Consider the following 21491-nt stretch of genomic DNA (forward strand, 5'->3'; position numbering starts at 1 on the left):
GAATCAGGGAAGTGTGGTTATCTAATTCACAAACAGAAATAAATGAGCAATCATGTTGGATTCAAAGGTTTTTCAATGAACCCAAGCTATTTTTCTGCTCTTGGATATATATCTTTGCCTGGGGAAAAAAAACAAGATAGGCATTGGTATATTAACTAGTTTTGTATCTGAATCAGATAAGCCAACCAGATGAGCTTCTTTCTGAAAAGTGGGGTATGGCAAGTGCCCTTCATTTTCCAGGACGACAAAGCAGCAAGTTGAAATAATTGTGATAAATACAGATGTCACATGGCGGCCAACAGGCCAAAAAAATGGGGGGGGGGAACATCTCAGAACCTGATGACTTCACAGCAGCTGTGAATTCCTGACACAAGGACAAAATGAGAATTAATGGGTGATTGCCATCTCTCAGGAGGTTACTCTCTCATTCTGCTATCTTGTTTCCAAGTCAGGACTCTACCCATTAATAAATATCCTCCTAATCTTAAAAAATAAACAAACAAGGAGGCTTCCGAGATGAAAATGATACAGTGGTACCTCTACTTACGAACTTAATTCGTTCTGTGATTAGGTTCTTTAGAAAAGTTTGTAAGAAGAAGCAATTTTTCCCATAGGAATCAATATAAAAGCAAATAATGTGTGCGATTGGGGAAACCACAGGGAGGGTGGAGGCCCTCTTTTCTCCCAGGAAATTCCTAGAGAGGCCACAGGGAGGTTTCTCCACGCCTTTTCCAGCCCTGTTTCCTCCCAGGAGATTCCTAGAGAGGCCCCACGGAGGCTTCTCCCCCATTTTCTGTCCTTGTGTCCTCCCAGGAGATTCCTAGAGAGGCCTCATGGAGGCTTCTCCCCGCCTTTTCCAGTTATAGTTTTGGAGGTTACAGTTTGTAAGTGGAAAATGGTTCTTGAGAAGAGGCAAAAAAATCCAGTTCTTATCTAGAAAAGTTCATAAGTAGAGGCGTTCGTGGGTAGAGGTGCCACTGCATTTGCAGTATATTTTTGGCATTGGCTAACTGAAACTCTTTTGAGAAGATCTAGCATATGTGTAAATTAAAATGATATTTTAAGGAGACTCAAATGAACATAATTAGGTTGGTATATGTCAACAACATGACAAACGTTCATTGATATGGCTAAATGGGCATTAAGAATTAGTTTGGGAAGAAAAAGAAGAAGTCAAAATTCACAAGGCCCCTGTATTGCAACTGATAATGAGGTTTCTAATTGTTAGCCCTTCAGGAGGACAGGTCAGAAGTCAGACCCCACAAGGATTATAGAAATATTATTATTGTAGGGTGTAATAAACAGAATCTTAAAAGCCTGTCAGAGGTTTCCTCCACCCCCTCTTATATCAAACAGGATGAAGGCAGGGTTATCTTGAATTTCTTTTTTATCCTATCATCTTTTCAAGGACTAAGTTGAAGATTACTTAAGAGCCATGGTGGTGCAGTGGCTAGAATACAGTTCTGCAGGGCTAACCCACAACCCACTCCAGGAGTTCAATTCTGAGCAGCTCAAGGTTGGCTTAGCCTTCCATCCTTTTGAGATCGGTAAAATGAAGACCCAGATTGTTGGGGGCAATATGCTGACTCTGTGAACCACTTAGAGTGGGCTGTAAAGAACCGTGAAGCATAAATCTAAGTGATATTGGTATTTCTTGCATATCTTGTTTCAGATTATCTTTGTTCTTCTCTATGCTAATCAAGACACATAATGACTTTTGCAAAGTTGGAATCTAATGGTCTAGTCCATGTGTCACATATTGATATTATTCCTCAGAAGCAACATTAGATGTGAAAGGATTGTGTATCTTTTTGTTTAGTTGCAGAATCAACCGTATCCTGGAATCTCCCAGAGGGAATGCTCTGCTGGTGGGTGTTGGCGGAAGTGGCAAGCAGAGTCTGACAAGATTGGCAGCTTTCATTAGTTCTCTGGAAATTTTCCAAATCACTTTGAGGAAAGGCTATGGGATTCCTGATCTGAAGGTGAGAGGCTTCTAACCAAAAAGAGCCTAACCACAGGTTCTATGCTAGTAGGGTTTGAAATGTGGCAAGTAGTTCTTTGAATTATACCTGGAAGCCAACTGGAATTAGTGCATTCATAGAGCTTGGGCATTTCCTGAGAAGGTGTGATTGACTTTTTACTTATTGTACCACTACATTCTATACAAAAAGTAGTTTCTGAATAGATTTCAATGGCAGAATGTAGAATGCATTGCAGTAGTCCAACTATAAAGGTGACTAAGGCATGAGCGACTTGAGAAGGGCTTTCTAGTCAGAAAAGATACAATAGTACACAAGGTGAATCTGTGCAAAAGCCCTCCTGTCTATACTTCTCACCTGCTGCCTTCAAACAGGACCCCTAATTCCAAGAGCAACCCAGATTGTTCACTAGACCCTGTTCTGCCTGACTGGCTCAGGCAGTGCGTAACAGTCCAAGGAAAAGAAATCAAACACACACGTGCTCTGCTAATCAGCAAACTTGTATTAGATAAACAAAAAGGGTTACTCAAAAACAGTTCTTAGTGTCCGAAAACATTGATAGTGCAAGGCTTACTTCAGCCGCATACAAAACCACAGGAAAAAACAAACAGAGACAACTTGGAATGAGCAAAGACGTTTCAGGAGTCCTTTTGAATCTTTGGAGTAAACAGCAAGTCCCAGAGTTTTCACTTCCCACTTGTCTGAAAAAGCTGGATTGAAAACTCCAACGGCACGGAACAAAAACTTCAGAGCAGGAACCACAAAATAACACAGATAAACAGCCACAGTTTGCCTTGGCCTTTGTTCCCTTTTATCCCTTTAGCCCTCATTAAGGGAACCACACCCAGCCCAGGTGCTCCTATAATGACTTGTAATACTCCTTAAAGCGATCCCTTCTTTGCATAGCTCTTCGGCTATGCAGATCAATATGTTGATCTGCAGAAGAACCCAAGGACGAAAGACTGTCTGAGGGACTGCATGTCAAATCCCCTGGGCTGTCTGCTGAATCCTGCGTCCCAGTGGCCTCATCCTCCTGGCTGTCTGCCACGTCTTCCTGGCTGTCTGCCACGTCTTCCTGGCTGTCTGCCACATCTTCCTGGCTGTCAGCCAGGCTTTCGCATTCACTTTGTGCCACGTCTCTCCCATCTGTGGGAGCAACGGCTGGCCCAGGCCCAAACACAACAGACCCAAATGTAAGTAGATGCCCAATCAGGGCCAAAGATAGAAAGTTCTCAGTATTAGGGGACTTAAACACACACAACCCTTCAGTCTTGCTAAAAGTGAGTCTGAGCTCATTCCTACACCCACAGACTCTATTGCTTCCAGGTATTGAGACAAGAGGTCAACCATATAGCTTAGCCAATTCCAGGTATGAGATGCATGGTTGAGTACTATGATCATACTGAAGATGCCTCATCATGAATTGATGGATGATCTGTTTCTGTGACATCATGTAAATGTGAAATTAATAAATACTGTACCATAACTATAACTATAACCATAATCATCGTTGTAAACAAAATTGCTTGCACCTGCTATAGTGTATGCCACGATAGAGTAGTTACTATAATGCATTGGTATCTGTAGAAAAAAATATAATTTCTGAGTTTTCAGAATGTGGTATAATCACAACACTGATACAGTTGTGGAAAATGATGACATTAACATTTTATGTCACATTCATATAACAACTACTTGCCACCTGGAATGCATCACAGCAGGTATAAGGATAATCAAAAGAAAAGAAAATAGTAATTTTTGTGGATGTGGCAATACGCAGGGACAACAGAACTGAGCAAAAAGAATTGGGAAAAGTTACAGAATTTAGCAAGTGAACAATCAAAATAGATTATGGAAAAGATTTTGCATAATCATCCCTGTAGTTATGGGTGCATTAGACAGCATAACAAACACATACAGTTTTATAGGAACTAAATATTTTGACTATATTAACTGCAGATTTACAAAAAAAGCACCTTGTACATGTTACATCTTAACAACACTTTAATAGTTCCTAGTTTCTTATCTGGACTTGAATTTCCAAAGAACATCAGTCAAAAATATGATCCCCCCCCCCCTACTTCTCCTTCCCATCCAGGAATATATATAACTATGTTATCTCAGAGAATATGTAGGGGTGCTTTACTCGAACGTTATTCTGGGTCAGAATCTGTAAATGGTAAACTAAACTTTTTGAGCAATAATGCTCAGCTAGAATTTTCTCAGGAAGGATATTTTCATATGACAGTGTCTCTTTCTCTTTTGCTTTATGAGGTGATTTAAGACCATCTAAGAAGGTGATCTAAGAAGGTGATCTAAGAAGGTGATAACCTTCTTGAATGTTTAATTCAGAATACCCGATTCTGCTCTAAGTTCACCTCAGAATGATAGCAAATAGCAAGGGAATTTGAATTTAGCACCTTTTTCTTTAAAAATCAAGGTTATGAAGATGTGTTTACGAAACACATGAAAGTTCCAAGAGAAAGAGAGAGAGAAAATTCCATTACAGTAGTAGGGATTGGCCTCCTAATGAAAAGGACTTTATACAAATACTTTAATGAGAGTTAAGCATGTTGGTATGCAGAATGTATTTATGTATTTCCTTCAAATATAATTGTTATGTCTCTAGCAATGAACTTCATGAACAGCAGTGTGATTTTAAAGATGTGGACTTGATTCTGAGAAATCAATAAATTTTCAATTTAATAGTACTCAAGATGACTTGAGTCTCCTTTTACAGCTGTTATCCAAAAATTGGAGTCTGAAATATTCATGTACTTACAGGCTGACTTAGCAGCACAATGTATTACAGCAGGAATGAAAAATGTGGGCACTGTCTTTCTTCTGACTGATACTCAGCTGGCCGATGAAAGGTTCTTAGTTCTGGTAAATGACTTACTAGCTTCAGGTATGTATTCATAATAATTTAAATTTCATTTATAGGAAAAAGGAAACCCGAGTTGTGAAAAACGTGCCCCAGAATGTCTGAGTCACACAACATGCTTGTTAGATTGAAATGGTGTTGGTGGTTGGGTTGTGGTACAGCACGTTGTGGGAACCTGGCCTTTGGATTAACATATTGTATGCCCCAGGTATTATGCTGAGGTAACTGAGGATAGGGCATAGCATCTTCTGTGACTATACCATGAAGCTAGCAGATGTATACAATGAATTTACATGTCATTCCAGCTTCTATTTCAGCAGAATTATTTGCCATGTAACAATTTCCATCACCCCTTCTCTGTTTATATGCATATGCATTACTAGTTAGAATTCTAAATTTGGGACAGTTTGTTTAGAGCATCATTTCCAACTTCCTGGTCAGTGCAGAATCCAAATCAGAGCACCATAGACAAGTGGGTGGCTAGACTTGCTCAAATATCTGCCTCTCTGGTAATAAGTTCTAATATCAAGCTGCTCTTCAAAAATCTGGAATCTGCCTTGCTGCAATTAAAATCCATTATCCTCTGGTGCAACAAAGTATAGTTCCTGATTTTCCACATGACAGCTTTTCATGTATTTAAAAGAGGCATCACATACATTTGTTCACTTTTCTTGTGTAAAGGCTAAACGTTCCCAGCTTCTTCAGTCTCTCTCTTCATAAAACTTAATTTCTAAGCATTGTGCTTCTTTAAACAAATTCCAGTTTGTCTGAATTCTTCTTCAAATATGGTGCAATAATGTGTGGCGGGGTTTAACTAATACTAAAGTGGAACAATTCCTTACTTCTTAATTTATTATTTATTTATTTATTTATTTATTTACTTATTTATTTATTTATTTATTTATTTATTTATTTATTTATTTATTATTTGGATTTGTATGCCGCCCCTCTCCGAAGACTCGGGGCGGCTCACAACAAGTGAAAAAACAATCCAATACATAATTGTTTATTTATAGGCTGCCAACTCCATTTAGAGTCATGTAACAAAATTGAAAACTTCTATATCTAAACTATAAAACATCTATTGTGAGATCTAAAACAATAGGCATCAACATTGAGCCACCCGTGACAATAAGCTAATAAATATCAATCAATAACGATTTAAAAAAAATTAATTTGTTTACTTCTCTCAATATTCTTTTCCTTCATCCTCAGCAAGGTAGGGACTGCTGCAGGTAAGGAATTTTGTGACGAATCAAATGTTATCTTGCGTTTCTAGGAGAAATTCCTGATCTTTTTCCTGATGAAGAAGTAGAAAATATCATAAGTAATATGAGGAATGAAGTAAAAACCCATGGTCTGATGGACACGAGGGAGGCCTGTTGGAAATTCTTCATTGATCGGGTTAGACGACAACTCAAGGTAGGAACTACTTTTTCTGTGCATGTGTGTTTCTTCTGAAGATGATCTTTATAAAATTTATCTCCAATCAATGAAGTATTGCTGCTCCAATCAATGCTGTATTTTTTTGGGAGGAGGGGGGGGGGGAGGAAGAGAGATATCAAGTTTCTTCGGTAACACAAAAATAATAACTAGACTTTCATGCAAGAAAAATAATAGAAATTTGGCTGAGGTGCTGTGCCTTACTGTTTCTGGCTTGCTCTTTTTGTTGGAAAGGTGACTTCAGTGGCATCTACTGTTCTGAACAAGTTTCTGACTGTAGCAATAGCACTTAGATACTGCTTCGCAGTGCTTTACAATTGTTCTGTCGAGCTCTTTGGTAGAATCCTCCCAAAAATTCAGATACAAATTTCAGACATACACACGTTAGAAAATTCAAAACAATGTTCTTTATACCGAAAATTCAAATAAGCTAAGCACTTTTTTTGTAACGCAAAGAGCACTCGTCTCCAAACAAACTGGTAATTTGTACAAGTCCCTTATCAGTTCTGAGATACTTAGCTTGCAGCTGTGAGGCAATTCACAGGCCTTCTTCCTTCACAAAGTGAAACACACTTTGCTCTGGTTTAGTTTCAAAGTGGGGAAAAATCAGTACACAAAGGTTGAAGTCAGCAAGGCAGTCACGAAACACAATGATCAGATAATCCTCCACAATGGCCAAAACCCACAGGCTGCTATTTATAGCAGTCTCACTAATTACCACAGCCCCACCCAAACACAGGTGGCCTCATTTTCTTTGATAATAACCTCTCAGTTGTTGTTGCCTATGCATCGCTCTCCGCATGCGTGGCTGTATCATTAACTCTTGTTCCAAATCCAAGGAGGAGCTAGATAATTGATCTCCTTGTGAGCTGTCTGCCACACTCTCCTCCTCCCTGTCACTCATGTCTTCTTGGTCAGAGGAGCCTTCATCAGCAGATTCCACCGGGAGCAAAACAGGCCTGCGGCATGTGGATGTCTCCCCCACATCCACAGTCCTTGGGGCAGGAGCTGGGCCAGAGCTAACCACCACAACAATATTCTTTAGGGAACCTACAATCTGGGTCCTCATTTTACTGAACTCAGAAGGATGGAAAACTGAGTCAGCCTTGAGCTGGCAAAGTTATCTGGCAATACTGCATTTCAATTGCTGTGGGACCATGACTAGAAAGACAATCTGCAAGATTAGGAGGGATTACTTTGTGTTCCCACTTTGTGTATCATTCTTTGTCTATACGAAACTAATCTTAGTAATGCTTGTCTTCCCCAAATATGCAAGCATTGGAGCTCCTGTTCTTTGACTTTCTTCCCGGTGGGATGTAGTTAGTTAGTGCCTAAGCTTTGCCTATCGCTATTTTGTGCATCACTTTTCTGTTACAATTGTAAAACCCTGCTTTACTAATAATTGCTCAGGGAATATTGTCACGTTCAAGAATGTTCACGTGCACAAGTAAATGTTTTTATTTCAACAATTTTGGGCCATGCATCTTTGGAAAACTTTAGAATAGCTTGAAAGTTTTGAACGTGTTAGATTTGTGCGGCAATGAAGAGTTGAGACGTACAGTTGAGCACCTTTTATTGAAATCAGCTCGAATTTACTTATTTATTTATTTGACTTCTATGCCACCCAATCCCACTGGGATTGCTGGAGAGCTGCAGGGAAGCTGCTTTTAAGGGCTTCCCTGAAACCAGCCAGCCAGTGACAACTGTTGATTTCTGACGTGCTATATTGGCCAGTCAGTGGCAGCTAAGCAAATTTAATCTGTACGACAGTATGTAACAGAAAGTCATAAAGCAAACACCTTCTTCCTTCATAATTCTGTTCACATTATTTTCCTCATTGCTTGTTCTACTTTCCTCAGGTGGCACTTTGCTTTTCTCCAGTGGGGAACAAACTGAGAGTTCGTAGCCGGAAGTTTCCAGCCATTGTGAACTGTACAGCGATTGACTGGTTCCATGAATGGCCTAAGGAAGCTCTGGAGTCAGTCAGCCTGCGCTTCTTGCAAGGGACAGGAGGTATCGAGGTAAGTGAATATTAAGAGCACGACAAATGCTTTCTCACAACAGCCAAGGCTGAACAGCTGTTCATTTTGTAAGAATCTGGTGCTTCTGGCACCTTATGGCTGCAGGCAAAGAGAAAATTCTAACTCACCCCATCTTTACATAAGTAGTGTTTACTATGTGTAGATGTTTTCCAGCAGTGTGATGTAGTGATTCAGGTGTTAGACTAGGGTTGTAGAAACTCAGGTTCTAGTCCAACGTCAACTGTGAAAGCTCCTAGATTGTTATTTTGGGAAAAAGAATAAAAAGAGGAAGGGCAGTGTAACCTAAAGTTCCTAAAGGAAGTGGGGTACTAATTGGAAAAAAATACATGCATAAAAATGATATTTTGAAGTTACAAATAATTTGGTGCAATCTAATCAAGTTTCACATGTCATATCAAAACCAGGAAATTCATGAAAAGGAGTTTCATGTGTGTTTTTTAGAATATTATATATATTTCAGTTTGGTAATCAGTGCTTTATGTAAGACATATCCATTGAACCTTAGTCAAACTACTTTGTTATTCAGTTTGAAATAGTTTCTCTTTTAACATTGTTCTTGTTGTCATTGTCATTGTCATCATCATCTTCATTATCATCATTATCATCACCGTGAACAAGCCTCTTGTGAAAGAATCTATCAGCAAGTTCATGGCTTACGTTCATACCAGTGTTAATGAGATGTCTTATTCTTACCTGACTAATGAACGTCGTTATAATTACACCACCCCCAAGTCGTTCTTGGAGCAAATCAAATTGTATCAGAACTTGCTGTTTAAAAAGAGAAAAGAACTAACAGCAAAGATGGAGCGACTAGAAAATGGCCTACAGAAGCTCAGCAGTACATCAACACAGGTGAGAAGGTTTCCGTTTTAGCTGGAATGTTGGAGACTTATGCAACCGTTCTAAAACGAAGTAAAGAATGATCTGTGCAATGCTAGCGGAGAGATATTTGCATTCAGTTGCATGAGCTTTTGTTGGATTTCATGGTACTCTCACATGAGATGTAGTAAGATGTTAATAAGCAGGTAACCTTTTCAATTGGAGGGACAATACATTTAGAAAGCCATTTTATTTCCTGCCATTTTCAGTCTTGTTGTTTCCTTATTCTGCTCAACAGGAATTGAAGATGTGTTGTTTTGCTCTTAGGGGAAAAAATATGGCTTGGTTGACATTTTTTAAAAAAAAATATTTATTTATTTTGTCCAATACAAATTGAAAGTTAAGGAGAATAAAAACGTGTAGTAGTAAATATCAGGGAAGGGATAGAAGAAGAGATATGAGAATAGAATACATCAATGAAGAGTAGAGGAAGGATATATGGATGGGAGAAAAGATATATAAATATAGGAGAAACAATTGGACAGGGGACGGAAGGCACACTAGTGTACTTATGCTCACCCCTTACTGACCTCTAAGGAATCTGGAGAAGTCAACCATGGAAAGTCTAAGGGAAAAATGTTGGGGGTTGACATATCTTACATGGCCTCAGTATTTTGCTTTATTTTTATTTGCTTCCTTGACCTACAGTGATTTGCTTAACAATGCTTACACACACACACACACACACACACACACACACACTTGCTTTGACACCAATGCAAGCCTTTGCTTTTTTTTCTTATAGTATTTGCTGCTTCAGTGCCCCAATAATCAGTGAGGAACAGGTTGCTCTTTTTGTTCCTCCATTCCTTTATATGTCTATGGAAACTTTGTAAGGAAGGACTGATTTGTAGGGGGTAAAAGTATTGTATTGTATAACAATAAAGTAGCAATATTTCAGCTTAAAGTTGGTTTTAAAAGGAAAAGAGGTTTTGCAGTATTGTGGGCAGAGGGTGAAAAAGCAAGAGGAGCCAGCTTCATTCAACTGAGCAGAAATCAATGGGGTGTCTTTTGGGAGTTGAAAGGGTAGAACCGGACATAAGTTTCTAGGGTCAAAAAGGGACTTAAAAGTCCATCATTGCCTCAATTGCAAGATTGAAAACAAACAAACGTTTGGCAGGGCACCAGTTGGACCTGGGGCTGCCACCAGAGTAGAACTAATCAACAGAGGTCATCAACTCTGAAAGTCTCAAGCTTGCTCAGATCAGAAAATACAGTTCTGATTCAAAGCTGGGCAGCATATGCTCTGAATGCATTTCAATAGGCTGGGAGTGGGAAGATTGTCCACTCCTGCATTCAGGAAGCAGTGAGTGGTTTAAATTGGAAAAAGGCCAAGCAGAAAGTGTGTATCAGCCCAGAGTAAGTCCTTAAGTATCTATCTAAAGATTACTTCTCTCTATGTTCAGTAGTTCATGAGATTTTAAACCAGTTCCATTGGATTTAGGCCTCGCAACATGAACAGCCAGAAATCCCACAGCCAATTTTGTATTATAGATAGTTTGATTCCTGACCTGATATATGGAAATCTATGATCAAGGGAGTGTTGTAAAGACACATGAACAACAAAAATATATAAGAAGTGTGAAATGAGATCCCGGCTCTATCACCTTTCACTCTTTTTTCAAATTGGATCTTCAGGATAATAATTTCCAAATTAAAACCCATATGGCCTTTAAAAGCACCCCTCAAATTTGTGGCAAATATTGCTTTCATATTCTTATAGATGGGTTAATAAGTAGTGATGGGCGAACCCAACGGTGTTCGGGCTCGGCAAGTTCGGACGAATTTTACGCAAAATTCAGCCGAACCCGAACTGAACCCGAACCCGATTGGGGAATCCCTCCCACGAAGAGATTCCGGGGGCGGAGCTTTGACGTCACCGGCAGGTTGCTAAGGACGCCAAGGTGATCACTTCCTGGATTCCATGGAATCCAGGAAGTGATCACCTTGGCGTCCTTAGCAACCTGCCGGTGACGTCAAAGCTATGAACGCTGCACACAACCCTGAACTTTGCCTGAAGTTTGAAAAAAATTCGTGTTTGGCATACCGAACACCGCAAAATTCGGTACAGACCCGAATTGTGCGGGTTCAGTTCGCCCATCACTATTAATAAGAATTAACCTAGTTGAAATTTGAAGAAGAATGCTGGTACTCAGAGGTGGGTTCCTACTGGCTCAGACTGGTTCTATGGAACTGTTAGTAACTTGGCTGCCTGGGTTGCTGGAACCATCAGCAACCCAGGCCTACCATGCCCCTGAGCCAGTTCTCTTGGTAGCGCCATAGGTGACGCCACCTTGTTCTTTGCATGCAAAGAAGCTTTTTTTTAGTATTGCGCATGCAAGGATGTGCCTGCGTGGAGCATCCCTGAATGAACAGACAGTAGCAGAATCTGGAAACTACCCCTGCTGGTACTGTATTACGGAGGAAGAAATGAAGATCTCCCCCTATTTACTATTGACTACTTATAACCCAGATGACAAGAAAAGATTTGATGGCAGCACTAGTTAAGGAGCTAACACATGTTTAAAGTAGATATGATTTGAAAACCTGTTTTAGTGTATTTATGGAGTGAATGGTGATAATTTTTTTAAAAAAATTATATTGCAGTTTTTAAGTTCTTTTAGTCATATTAATTGGATTTTTTCGAGATGTATACTGTTTTGTACTTTTGATATGTTGTGAGCTGCCCCTAGTCCTCGGAGAGGGGTGGCATACAAATCCATTAAATAAATAAATAGATAAATAGATAAATAGATAAATAGATAAATAGATAAATAGATAAATAGATAAATAGATAAATAGATAAATAGATAAATAGATAAATAGATAAATAGATAGATAAATAGATAAAATAAATAAATAAATAAATAAATAAATAAAGTTAATGCTATTTGTTTAGTTTAAGTGTTGGAGAGTTAGGGGATGCTAAGAAAGTTTATTTAGAGACAAATTTCTAGGTGTTAAAATGTTTTTGTTTAGCTTTTAAATATTCAGTTTCGTTTAATACATGAAAATGTTGGAGAGATGAATTTATGAAAATTTAATTGAATATAGAAACACAAGATGCTCCATCAGGATGTATTAGATAAGAAAATTTTAGATATGTACATTGCTATATAATGATTATGTGCTTTGTATCAATGTATGTTTTATTTTTAAGGCAGAGAAAAATAAAAATATATTCTGCATACCCAAAGATTTCCCCCCCTCCCCCAAATAGGGCATATTTTAAAGCACTTTCAGAGCAGTTTATAAGTTGTAATTTGCCTGAAAGCATCACTAAGCTTCCCTGGTCTTATTCTTTTCTGGTTTCTTGCTGAACATAATTGTGGTGAATGATTTCCTTTGAGTGAGATACTGCTTTACTTTGGAAGCTGCCAGCTTCTGATTTACAACTTTAAACCATTTACTGCTTAGCTTGAAAAACTTTTGGCCAATTGGGATAGTTCTGAGTTTTTGGGTTTCTTTTTTGGGGGAATAACCTTTGCTTCTTTTCCTTCTCCCTTGTTGAAACTATTTCCTTATTTCCAGAAATGTTTGAGGTTTCATTCCTCCTTCCTCCTGTGAACATGAGACGTGCTGGGAAAGAGAACTCTTTGGGCAATCACTTTATTTTTAAGCCTGCTTCCTGCTGTGAAAGAGAGGTTGCCTTGTACTAGTCTTTCTGTATGTGTGGCAACCTGTTGGTGCTGCTTTACTTTAAACAAAAAAAATAAAAATAAAATAAAATTGCACTGTAAGCTCCACACTCTCCTGCTTTAACAATTAACTGCCAAACTTTCTGATGTTTGACACAGACAATTGGAATCAAAAGGCATGCTGACATTCTTCAAGTTCTTAATTTAGAGCATGGGTTTTCTTTCTATACACACTGAATTACAAGGCTTGCTTAAACGCAGCACGCTTTTTCTTCTCCTTTCCATCTAAGGTTTCTTAAAGCAGGCAGATCTTCCCCCTTTTTTTTCTAAAAAGCAATCTGTACCCATTAATTAGTTACAATTTGGTGATTATTACGAATCATCTCTACTGAGTCAAGTGAGATGATTTGCTTCGGTTCTCCCAGTTCTGCCTGTACAGAGGAAGCTAGCGGGAGGATTATCTCTGGATTTGTATATAATTTCTGGCCTTTAAAATGTTTTGGTTTGCGTTGCCTTGGTTACTAGTTAGCCTCTTTGTGTGTGCAGGTGTTGTTAAACCCAGGAGAAAAATCAACTTCTGAACAGGGATGACAAAGTTGAGCTGTTAACCAGATTAACCCAAAACCATAACATGAGAGAAGCCAAGCACCTGCCTTTTACTTACCAACTATTTTCTTTAACAAGTTCTAAACCTGAGCAGCTAATAGTCAGCCTCCCTTGATGAGATGCTTCATCTTGTGTGTTGTTATTTCAGTGAATTGCTCTGTGTCAGAGAACTATTGGGTTGATCTGACTGAATCAGTTGCTTTGTATCTACTGAAGCTTTTTCTGGCATATAAAGAAATTGATCCAAAGGAACACTTGCCCAAATCTTCCCCAAAGCAGAAGATTCTTCCTTCTTCAGCCCTAGGAATGATAGCCCATAGTCCTTTTTTTGTAAGATAGAGCTCTTTCTGAAGACTTTTTAAAATAATTGATAGCAGAATTTATTCCAAACTCTTAGGTTGGTTAGCTGGGGTCATAATTCACTCCCCCATAAACTTTGGTTTATACATCACAGTGTCAGCTTTTGTGTCAATTAAGTCCCAAACAAGGCACATTATGGTTTAGTGAAATGTGTTAAATCAGCCGATAGATATACGTTTCTTTTGATAATATTTTTTCCAAACAAGAGATACAATTTTGAGGAGCAGAGGGGTGATGTAGAGGAAGAGCACTTTCATATTCACTCCAAACCAGAGTTGGGTTCCTCCTGGTTTGGACTGGTTAGCCTAACCGGTAGTGACCCACTGGTGACGTCATGATAATGTCAGGGAACTGGTTCGGTCAGTGCCCGCCTGTGGTTGCTGCCATCTTTTTTTTTTTTTTGGAATTTTTTCCAGGGTTTTTTTCTTCTTCTGTGCATGCACAGAAGCCATGTTTCCAGTACTGTGCATGCAGTCGCCATCCTGTTTTTGGCTTTAAAAAAAAATGTTTTGGATTTTTTGCCACTGTGTATGCACGCATGCATGAAATACATGCACGCCCACACGGCGCAGCAGGACGGAAACCGGCAGCAAAGTTAAGTTAAAACCACCTCTGCTCCCACCATTTCTCAATCCCAGTATCTTGAATGTCACCATCTGCCTTCAGCGCACACTTATAAAGACAAATGCACATTTGAAACTTTCTCAGGGGGTTAAAAAAACCAGCCTTATTCAGTGAATTGAAAGAGGAAAATGTTAGGCCAAGAAGCAGAAGTGCCACTGCTCCTGCTGCTTCTACAGTCGCAAATTGCTCCCCACTGGGATAATCTCTTTAAAAAAGATATTGGACAAATATTGTCACCTACTGTGACATGTACTATGTTATTTGAGCATAAATATTGTGGGGGTTTGCTTTGTTCTGAAAAAGTTTCCCCTAGAGTTTCTGTCCATAAGACAGAATACTTTTGCTCTGTTGCATTTTCTTACATCCATTCTTAACAGAATAGAAAAATTGTATGTTTTCTAATAGCCAGACTGCCTCCTTTTGTTGTTAAATCCTACTGTATGCTCTGCAGCTTTGCGAAACTTTTAAAAATATGATTTTCTCTCAGTATTCTTTATATATTCTATTTCTTCTTACAAGGAGAGAAAGGGATGATGGCAACTTTAGATTCCCTCTTTTCATGTACCCGATCTATGGATTTGGTAGAGCCTTACAAATCAAACCTCAATGCCTCATCAGAATATTTAAAAACTGATAAATGTTCTATTCATATACATATTCACCACCACAATGTTATTCTACTCAGTCTAAAAGTTATGAGCTGTATCTGAAATATGGGAAGAAAAAGTGTTTCTTCATTTTTTCCCCTCAATTGTCCAAAGATCTATAAATAAATGAAATGCTGCCACAGAGTTTTGCTGATTGAAGTGCTTATCCCATTCCTCCAAACAAAGAGTAAATATGCCTCCTATCAGAAGAATGGGGCTGGAGAACAGATTAACTGTTCAGCAAAGCTGTAGATCATGGGAATGGCGCCTGCAGTAAGAGAATCTTGCAAGTCTGAATATTCCTCCCCTCTTCCCCCTTTTATCTTCATGAGAGTTTTGTGTGTGTGTGTGTATGTGTATGTGGGTGTGGGGGATGTATATCTTAGACATTATCATAAATCTTTACCTTCATATGGATTTAAACCACATTTATCTGTTTGTTGCCTTGGTAATATATTTTCCCTCTCTCCATCCAGTCCATCTTTTTACATTTTTTGTGGGTTACAGAAGATACGGAATTAGACACATTTGTGTGGCTGGAAGCAGCGGTGGGTTGCTCCCAGTTCAGCCCAGTTCTCTTAACCGGTAGAGGTGGCAGCGGGAGGCTCCGCCTACCCATCTGGGATGCTTATCCACACAACGTGAACTGGTAGCAAAAGTACCGTATTTTTCGCTCCATAAGACGCAGTTTTTTTCCTCCCAAAGTAGGATGAAAAATCAGCGGCGTCTTATGGAGCGAAGCTGCAGGCAGGGAGGGGGGGGAGGTGCTGGAGCAGAGGGGGGGGGGGCGGCGATATACTCACCAAAAGTGTCCCGCCTCTGTCGCCGCCTCTCCTCTTCCCAACCCTGAAGAGAGCCGCGCCTTTCGGCCTCCGGGAGTGCTCGGCCGGGGGACGCCTCCACCGCGCAGGTTTAGGAGGCGGAGCGGCACCGGAGGAGCGTTGGCAGTTCCGAGCCTTTGGGAAGGCTACGGAAATCGCTTCAGGAGGCGGGGAGGTCTCGAAGCACCGTTCACCGTGTCTTCGCCTCCGCGCGCTGCCTCCGCCCGGCCGAAAACAAAACGGCTCCAAAAGTCGGCCGGGCTCCCGGGAGGCGGTGCGCGACTGTTTCCTCTTCGCTGCAGAGCCACACGGAGGCGAAGACACGGTGCCCGGCCACGCTCCGCCTCCCGGGAGCCCAGCCGATTTTTGGAGCCATTTTGTTTTCAGCTGGGCTCCCGGGAGGCGGAGCGTGGCCGGGCACCGTGTCTTCGCCTCCGTGTGGCTCTGCAGCGAAGAGGAAACAGTCGCGCACCACCTCCCGGGAGCCCGGCCGACGTTTGGAGCCGTTTTGTTTTTGGCCGGGCGGAGGCAGCGCGCGGAGGCAAAGACACGGTACCCGGCCACGCTCCGCCTCCCGGGAGCCCAGAAAACAAAACGGCTCCAAAAATCGGCTGGGCTCCCGGGAGGCGGTGCGCGACTGTTTCCTCTTCGCTGCAGAGCTGTCGGGAAGAGGCGAAGACAACGGCGCCCTCCACTCTCTCTCCCTCTCTCTCTCTCTCTTTTTCTCTCTGTTGCCGGCGTGGTGAACGAGAGAGAAAGAGAGAGAGAAAGAAAGGAGGGGAGAAAGAATGAGAAAGAAAGCGAGAAAGTAAGCAAGAGAGAAAGACAGGGAAAGAAAGCAAGAGAAAGAGAAAGAGAGGGGGGAAGAAGGGGGAGGGAAAGACATAGAGGGAGGGAAGGAGGGAGAGAGAAAGAACAAAAAAGGGAGGAAGGAAGAGAGAAAGGAAGAGGGATGGAGAGAGAGGGAATGAAAGATGAAGGAAGGGAGAGAGAAAGGGGGAGGGAGAGATAGAAAGGAGGGAGAAGGGGGTAGTTAGGGAGAGGGAAAAGGAAGGGCTTGGAGAAAGGCAGGGGGAAAGAAAGATAGAAAGGAAAGAGGGAGGGAGAGATAGAAAGGAAAAAGGGAGGGAGGAAAGAGGGAGGGAGAGATAGAAAGGAAAGAGGGAGGGAGAGATAGAAAGAAAAGAGGGAGGGAGAGATAGAAAGGAAAGTGGGAGGGAGGAAAGAGGGAGGAAGACATAGAAAGGATAGAATTATGGATGCAAGAACTTGCTCATGTGTGATAGCTACTTTTTGGCTCAAAATATTTTTGTTCTATTTTCCTCCTCTAAAATCTAGGTGCGTCTTATCAGCAGGTGCGTCTTATAGAGCGAAAAATACGGTATTTATTTGTTGATTGATTGATTGATTGATTGGATTTGTATGCCGCCCCTCTCCGCAGACTCACTACTGGCTGGAGGGCTCAAAATGGAGGTGGTGTCACCGGATCCCTCAGTCATGACACTATGGAGTCTAAGACAAACGATAGACATCATGATCTCCAGAACGTTTAGAATATTTTTATTATACTAAGCTTTTGTTAGCCCCTCTGCTAATATCGTCAGAGTGTAAAATGCCATTGGACAGATGCTTACTTTTATTTAATCGAGTCATTGCACACTCAAAAGGTCCACACCCTTGCCTCCCTCTTGTAATTAGCTCTCTTATTTTAACCTTAGTCATGCTGACGGATGGCAATGCGATTTCTATTACCTCCTTCCCTATTGTGTATTGCCTCTTTCCCTCCTCGGGGTGGATGGGGTGGGGTAATGCAGAACTATCAGGCATTGCTTTGGAGGTATTTCTTCCAGCTCCCTCCCCCTCATTGCTACTCCTCTCCCTTTCAGGCACATACGTTGCCTCCTCCTATTGAACATGGCATTCTTCTGGTCCAACTTCAGGGATTGGTAGTAGGAGGCATTGTTTTGCAGTGGTCCTCCTTCTTTCTCCATTAGTGATGATGACGTTATCTAGTTTGGGCAACGGAAGGTCTTCACAACAACTAAAGCTCAGAGAGCACCAAGAAATGTTTTTAAGGACTCATGGTTTTAATTGATTTGTAGTAGGTTTTAATAGTAGGCTTTATTATAAGCTGCTCAGAACAAAATGGGTGGCCATATAAATGTGAGAAATAAGTAAAATATGGTAAGTAAAAATAAATAAATTTCACAAGTAAAAAATAAAATTCTACTTCTTAGAATAGCCTAAAGTCCTTAGACATTTCCTAGTCCAGATTCCTAAAAGCACTATTCCAAGTACTTTGCTGTCTCCAACAGTAGCACTCAAGTTTAAAAACCCAAATGATCTCCCTAGAATCCAAGGCTGGCATATGCTGATTTATTTTTGGCTCAATTTTCACTTTTCTAGTAACTCTCTGACTGCTACGAGCCAACTTGATAAATTTTCCTCTTCCTGGAAAAAATTTATGCCAGTGCGGTTGCTCAAGTGCAGCTCTCTTGGCTGAGATGTTTCCAAGAGCTAGAGATGCTACTTGGCGACAGGCATTTGACGTAGCCTTCCAAGTAAAGCAGGTCAAATTGGGTCACTGACTCTGGCAACATATAAATAGGAAACCATTCACGCCACAAATTATCTATGCAATATTACCTGTCCAGTATGTTGACAAGCTTTTTTCTTAGCTCATTTTAATGCCTTGCCCTTTGCAATCTTGGAGGGAAAGTGTTATTAATAACCCTTTTGCAGAGCGAACCGATCCTGGAAGAACCTGAAACTTTTAAGCTCATGCCTTTCTTAGATCAATTTTCTATAGTAAGATGCATCCTATCCTTATAACTCCACTTTCTACTAGTAGCCTCACCAGTTGGGAGGATGACTTCATTTGCTTCTTACCATTGGGCAGGAATCATAACATCTCTAAGGCACTTGAAAATATTTTTTGACTTCCATTATTTTATGCTAGAAACTTTTCTTCTAAGTTTCTTGGTGCTCTCTGAGCTTTAGTTGTTGTCTTGAAGACCTTCCATTGCCCAAACTAGATAACGTCATTATCACCAATGAAGAAAGGAGGAGGACCCCTGCAAAATGGGCCATTCAATTTTTTAAAAAAATGTGTTTCAGGTTGTTCTAGTCCACTGCTATGTTTTACCAGTCACTGACGCTAACAAGATTTATATGCATACACCGACGCATAGACACAGATACACACACACAAGACAATGTAATATTTAGAAACATTATAATTTTTTAAAATCACACAAAATATTCTTCTAACCCTGTTTATTTGTTAAAATGATTTTATAAGTAGTAATTAGTATTTTATAAGTTACCTTTACAGTATTATAATGCATTATTTTATTCGCTTCTGTTGGTTTTGAAACATCTATTCTTTTTCATTTGAACCTTGCATCCTCTCTCTCTCTCTCTCCCTCTCTCTCTCTTGATTTCTTCCTCTCTCTCACTAACTCTCTCTCTCCCTCTCCCTCTCTCCCTCTCCCTCTCTCTCTCTCTCTTTCTTTCTCTCCCTCTCTCTTGATTTCTTCCTCTCTCTCACTCACTCTATCTCTCCCTCTTCCTCTCTCCCTCTCCCCCCCCTCTGTGTATGTGTGTGTTGTGTAAAGATTCCTGACTGGCTTTCTTTGGTTTTTGCTGCAGGTAGATGATCTGAAGGCCAAACTGGCAGCTCAGGAGGTGGAGCTGAAGCAAAAGAACGAAGATGCCGACCAGCTGATTCAGGTGGTGGGCACAGAGACAGAGAAAGTCAGTAAGGAGAAGGCCATTGCTGATGAAGAGGAGCAGAAGGTGGCCTTGATTACCCAGGAGGTCCAGCAGAAACAGAAGGACTGTGAGAAAGATTTGGCACAAGCTGAACCTGCCCTTGCTGCTGCCCAGCAAGCCCTGAATACGTTGAATAGGGTATTTAAGAAGGGTTTCTTAATATCCTGTTTACCTAGGAAGATCTCTGCACCCATATAGGGAGATCCATACTTTCATATTGTATGTTTTCCTTCACTTGTGGTGACTAATTGATGTAAAAGAAAGCATGAAGAAAGGAAATGCCTCTCTTTATTATTTAATTATGAGCTCGTCCTTAGTTCAGAAAGAAAACAACAACCCTGTGTTGGTTTTATATACAGATAGTCTTCAACTTACAATCACCACTTCTGTTGCTAAGCAGTGTGCTTAACAAGAGAGTCATGCCTGATTTTAGACCCTTTTTTTTGCCGTGGTTGTTATTTAAAAAAATAATATTTTTATTGATTTTTTACAATTTTAAGATACACACAACATAAAATGAGTGTTTAGTGAAAAGTGCCCACCACCCGACAAACATTCATACCCCACCACCAAATCGGGGGTGTTTCTTGTAAAAACCATTTTAACTCAAGAGCAAAATATCTATTTACATATTATTTCTTGTAGCTTGGTCTCGGATTCTGCTCTCCATATATCGTTTTACCTTGTCCCACCTTTCCATCAGTTGTCTCAAGATAGTTTCATTAACCAAACTCATCCTTTTATCCATAATTTCAAATTGAATGTGGTCCACCATGTACCTATACTTGCCGTGGTTGTTAAACACACAGTTTTTGAGGGAGCCATGCAGTCATGAAGCAAATCCAACTTTCACCATTAATTTTGCTCATACACACCCACACCCACACCCACACACACACTGGGATGTTGCAACTGACAGGAATACATGACGGTTGCCAAGCTCTCAAATGGCCTTAAGTATCTCAGGGCCAGCTATAAGCTATTTTTTTCCAGTGCTAAATGGTAACTTCAAATGGTCGCTAAATGAAGTTGAGGTCTCTCTGTAAATATACTTCTTTAATCTCATTGACTTAACATTTAAAGCTAGACTTTTCAATATACCGGTACATTTGAATTGTTTTACATACTTGGTGACATTCAGTAGCAGCAGTAGCCTCATTTGCAAATTTTCATAATATAAAATGCACAGAGCTGGAGTTGAATGTTTCTCCATCCCAATGAAATTTTTTAGATGTTGATTATGTTTCTCATTCATACCGTTCTTTGTGAGTTGTCAGTGAAAGTTATGTTAGTTCCACATGGCATAGCTAGGCGTGGATTCATAGTCTTGAACTCAAAACCTGTTCACCAGGCTAAGCTTTACGATTCGACTTGACATGGTACACTTAAGCAAACCTGTTTTTAACCAGGGATTCATTTTTCTTGAATCAGTAAAGACAACTTAGCATGATAAGCAACTCAAAAGTGAACTCAGTGAATGTAGGAAATAATTCTGTAAAACACAAGCTGCTTCTGTGACCTTTACTTTGCAGAAAGCAGGCGGTGGGGGCAGAGTTGCAGCCTCCTACGTCGCCTTCCTGTTAGCAAGACTGACTCATGAGCTCCAGGCAACGAGAGGCATGATGCATGATTGAGGGCTGAGAGCGAACTCTTGTTAGAAATGGAAGTTGTGTGACATCAAGCTGGAGAAGCTGTAAGATGTCAAAGGAATTGAATGGCCAACGGATGAACGGGAAAGGCAAGCAGGGAGAGGAATAGACTAGAATAGGATAGGATAGGATAGTATGAGGTGGG

The 21491-nt window shown here is 40.4% G+C and overlaps 1 protein-coding gene across 2 annotated transcripts in view; it reads left to right on the plus strand.

Moving 5' to 3' along the window:
• The window catches only part of DNAH9 (dynein axonemal heavy chain 9), a 285097-nt gene that overhangs the window by 141570 nt on the left and 122036 nt on the right, over positions 1–21491 (plus strand). For both annotated transcript variants that reach the window (XM_070739679.1, XM_070739680.1), the window contains 6 exons: positions 1820–1982; positions 4764–4887; positions 6143–6285; positions 8166–8327; positions 8967–9200; positions 19575–19835. In XM_070739679.1, coding sequence (XP_070595780.1) covers positions 1820–1982; positions 4764–4887; positions 6143–6285; positions 8166–8327; positions 8967–9200; positions 19575–19835 — 1087 coding nt within the window. The remainder of the gene's footprint in view (positions 1–1819; positions 1983–4763; positions 4888–6142; positions 6286–8165; positions 8328–8966; positions 9201–19574; positions 19836–21491) is intronic.

Source organism: Erythrolamprus reginae, chromosome 2 (assembly GCF_031021105.1).
Source record: "Erythrolamprus reginae isolate rEryReg1 chromosome 2, rEryReg1.hap1, whole genome shotgun sequence".
Taxonomy (NCBI): domain Eukaryota; kingdom Metazoa; phylum Chordata; class Lepidosauria; order Squamata; family Dipsadidae; genus Erythrolamprus; species Erythrolamprus reginae.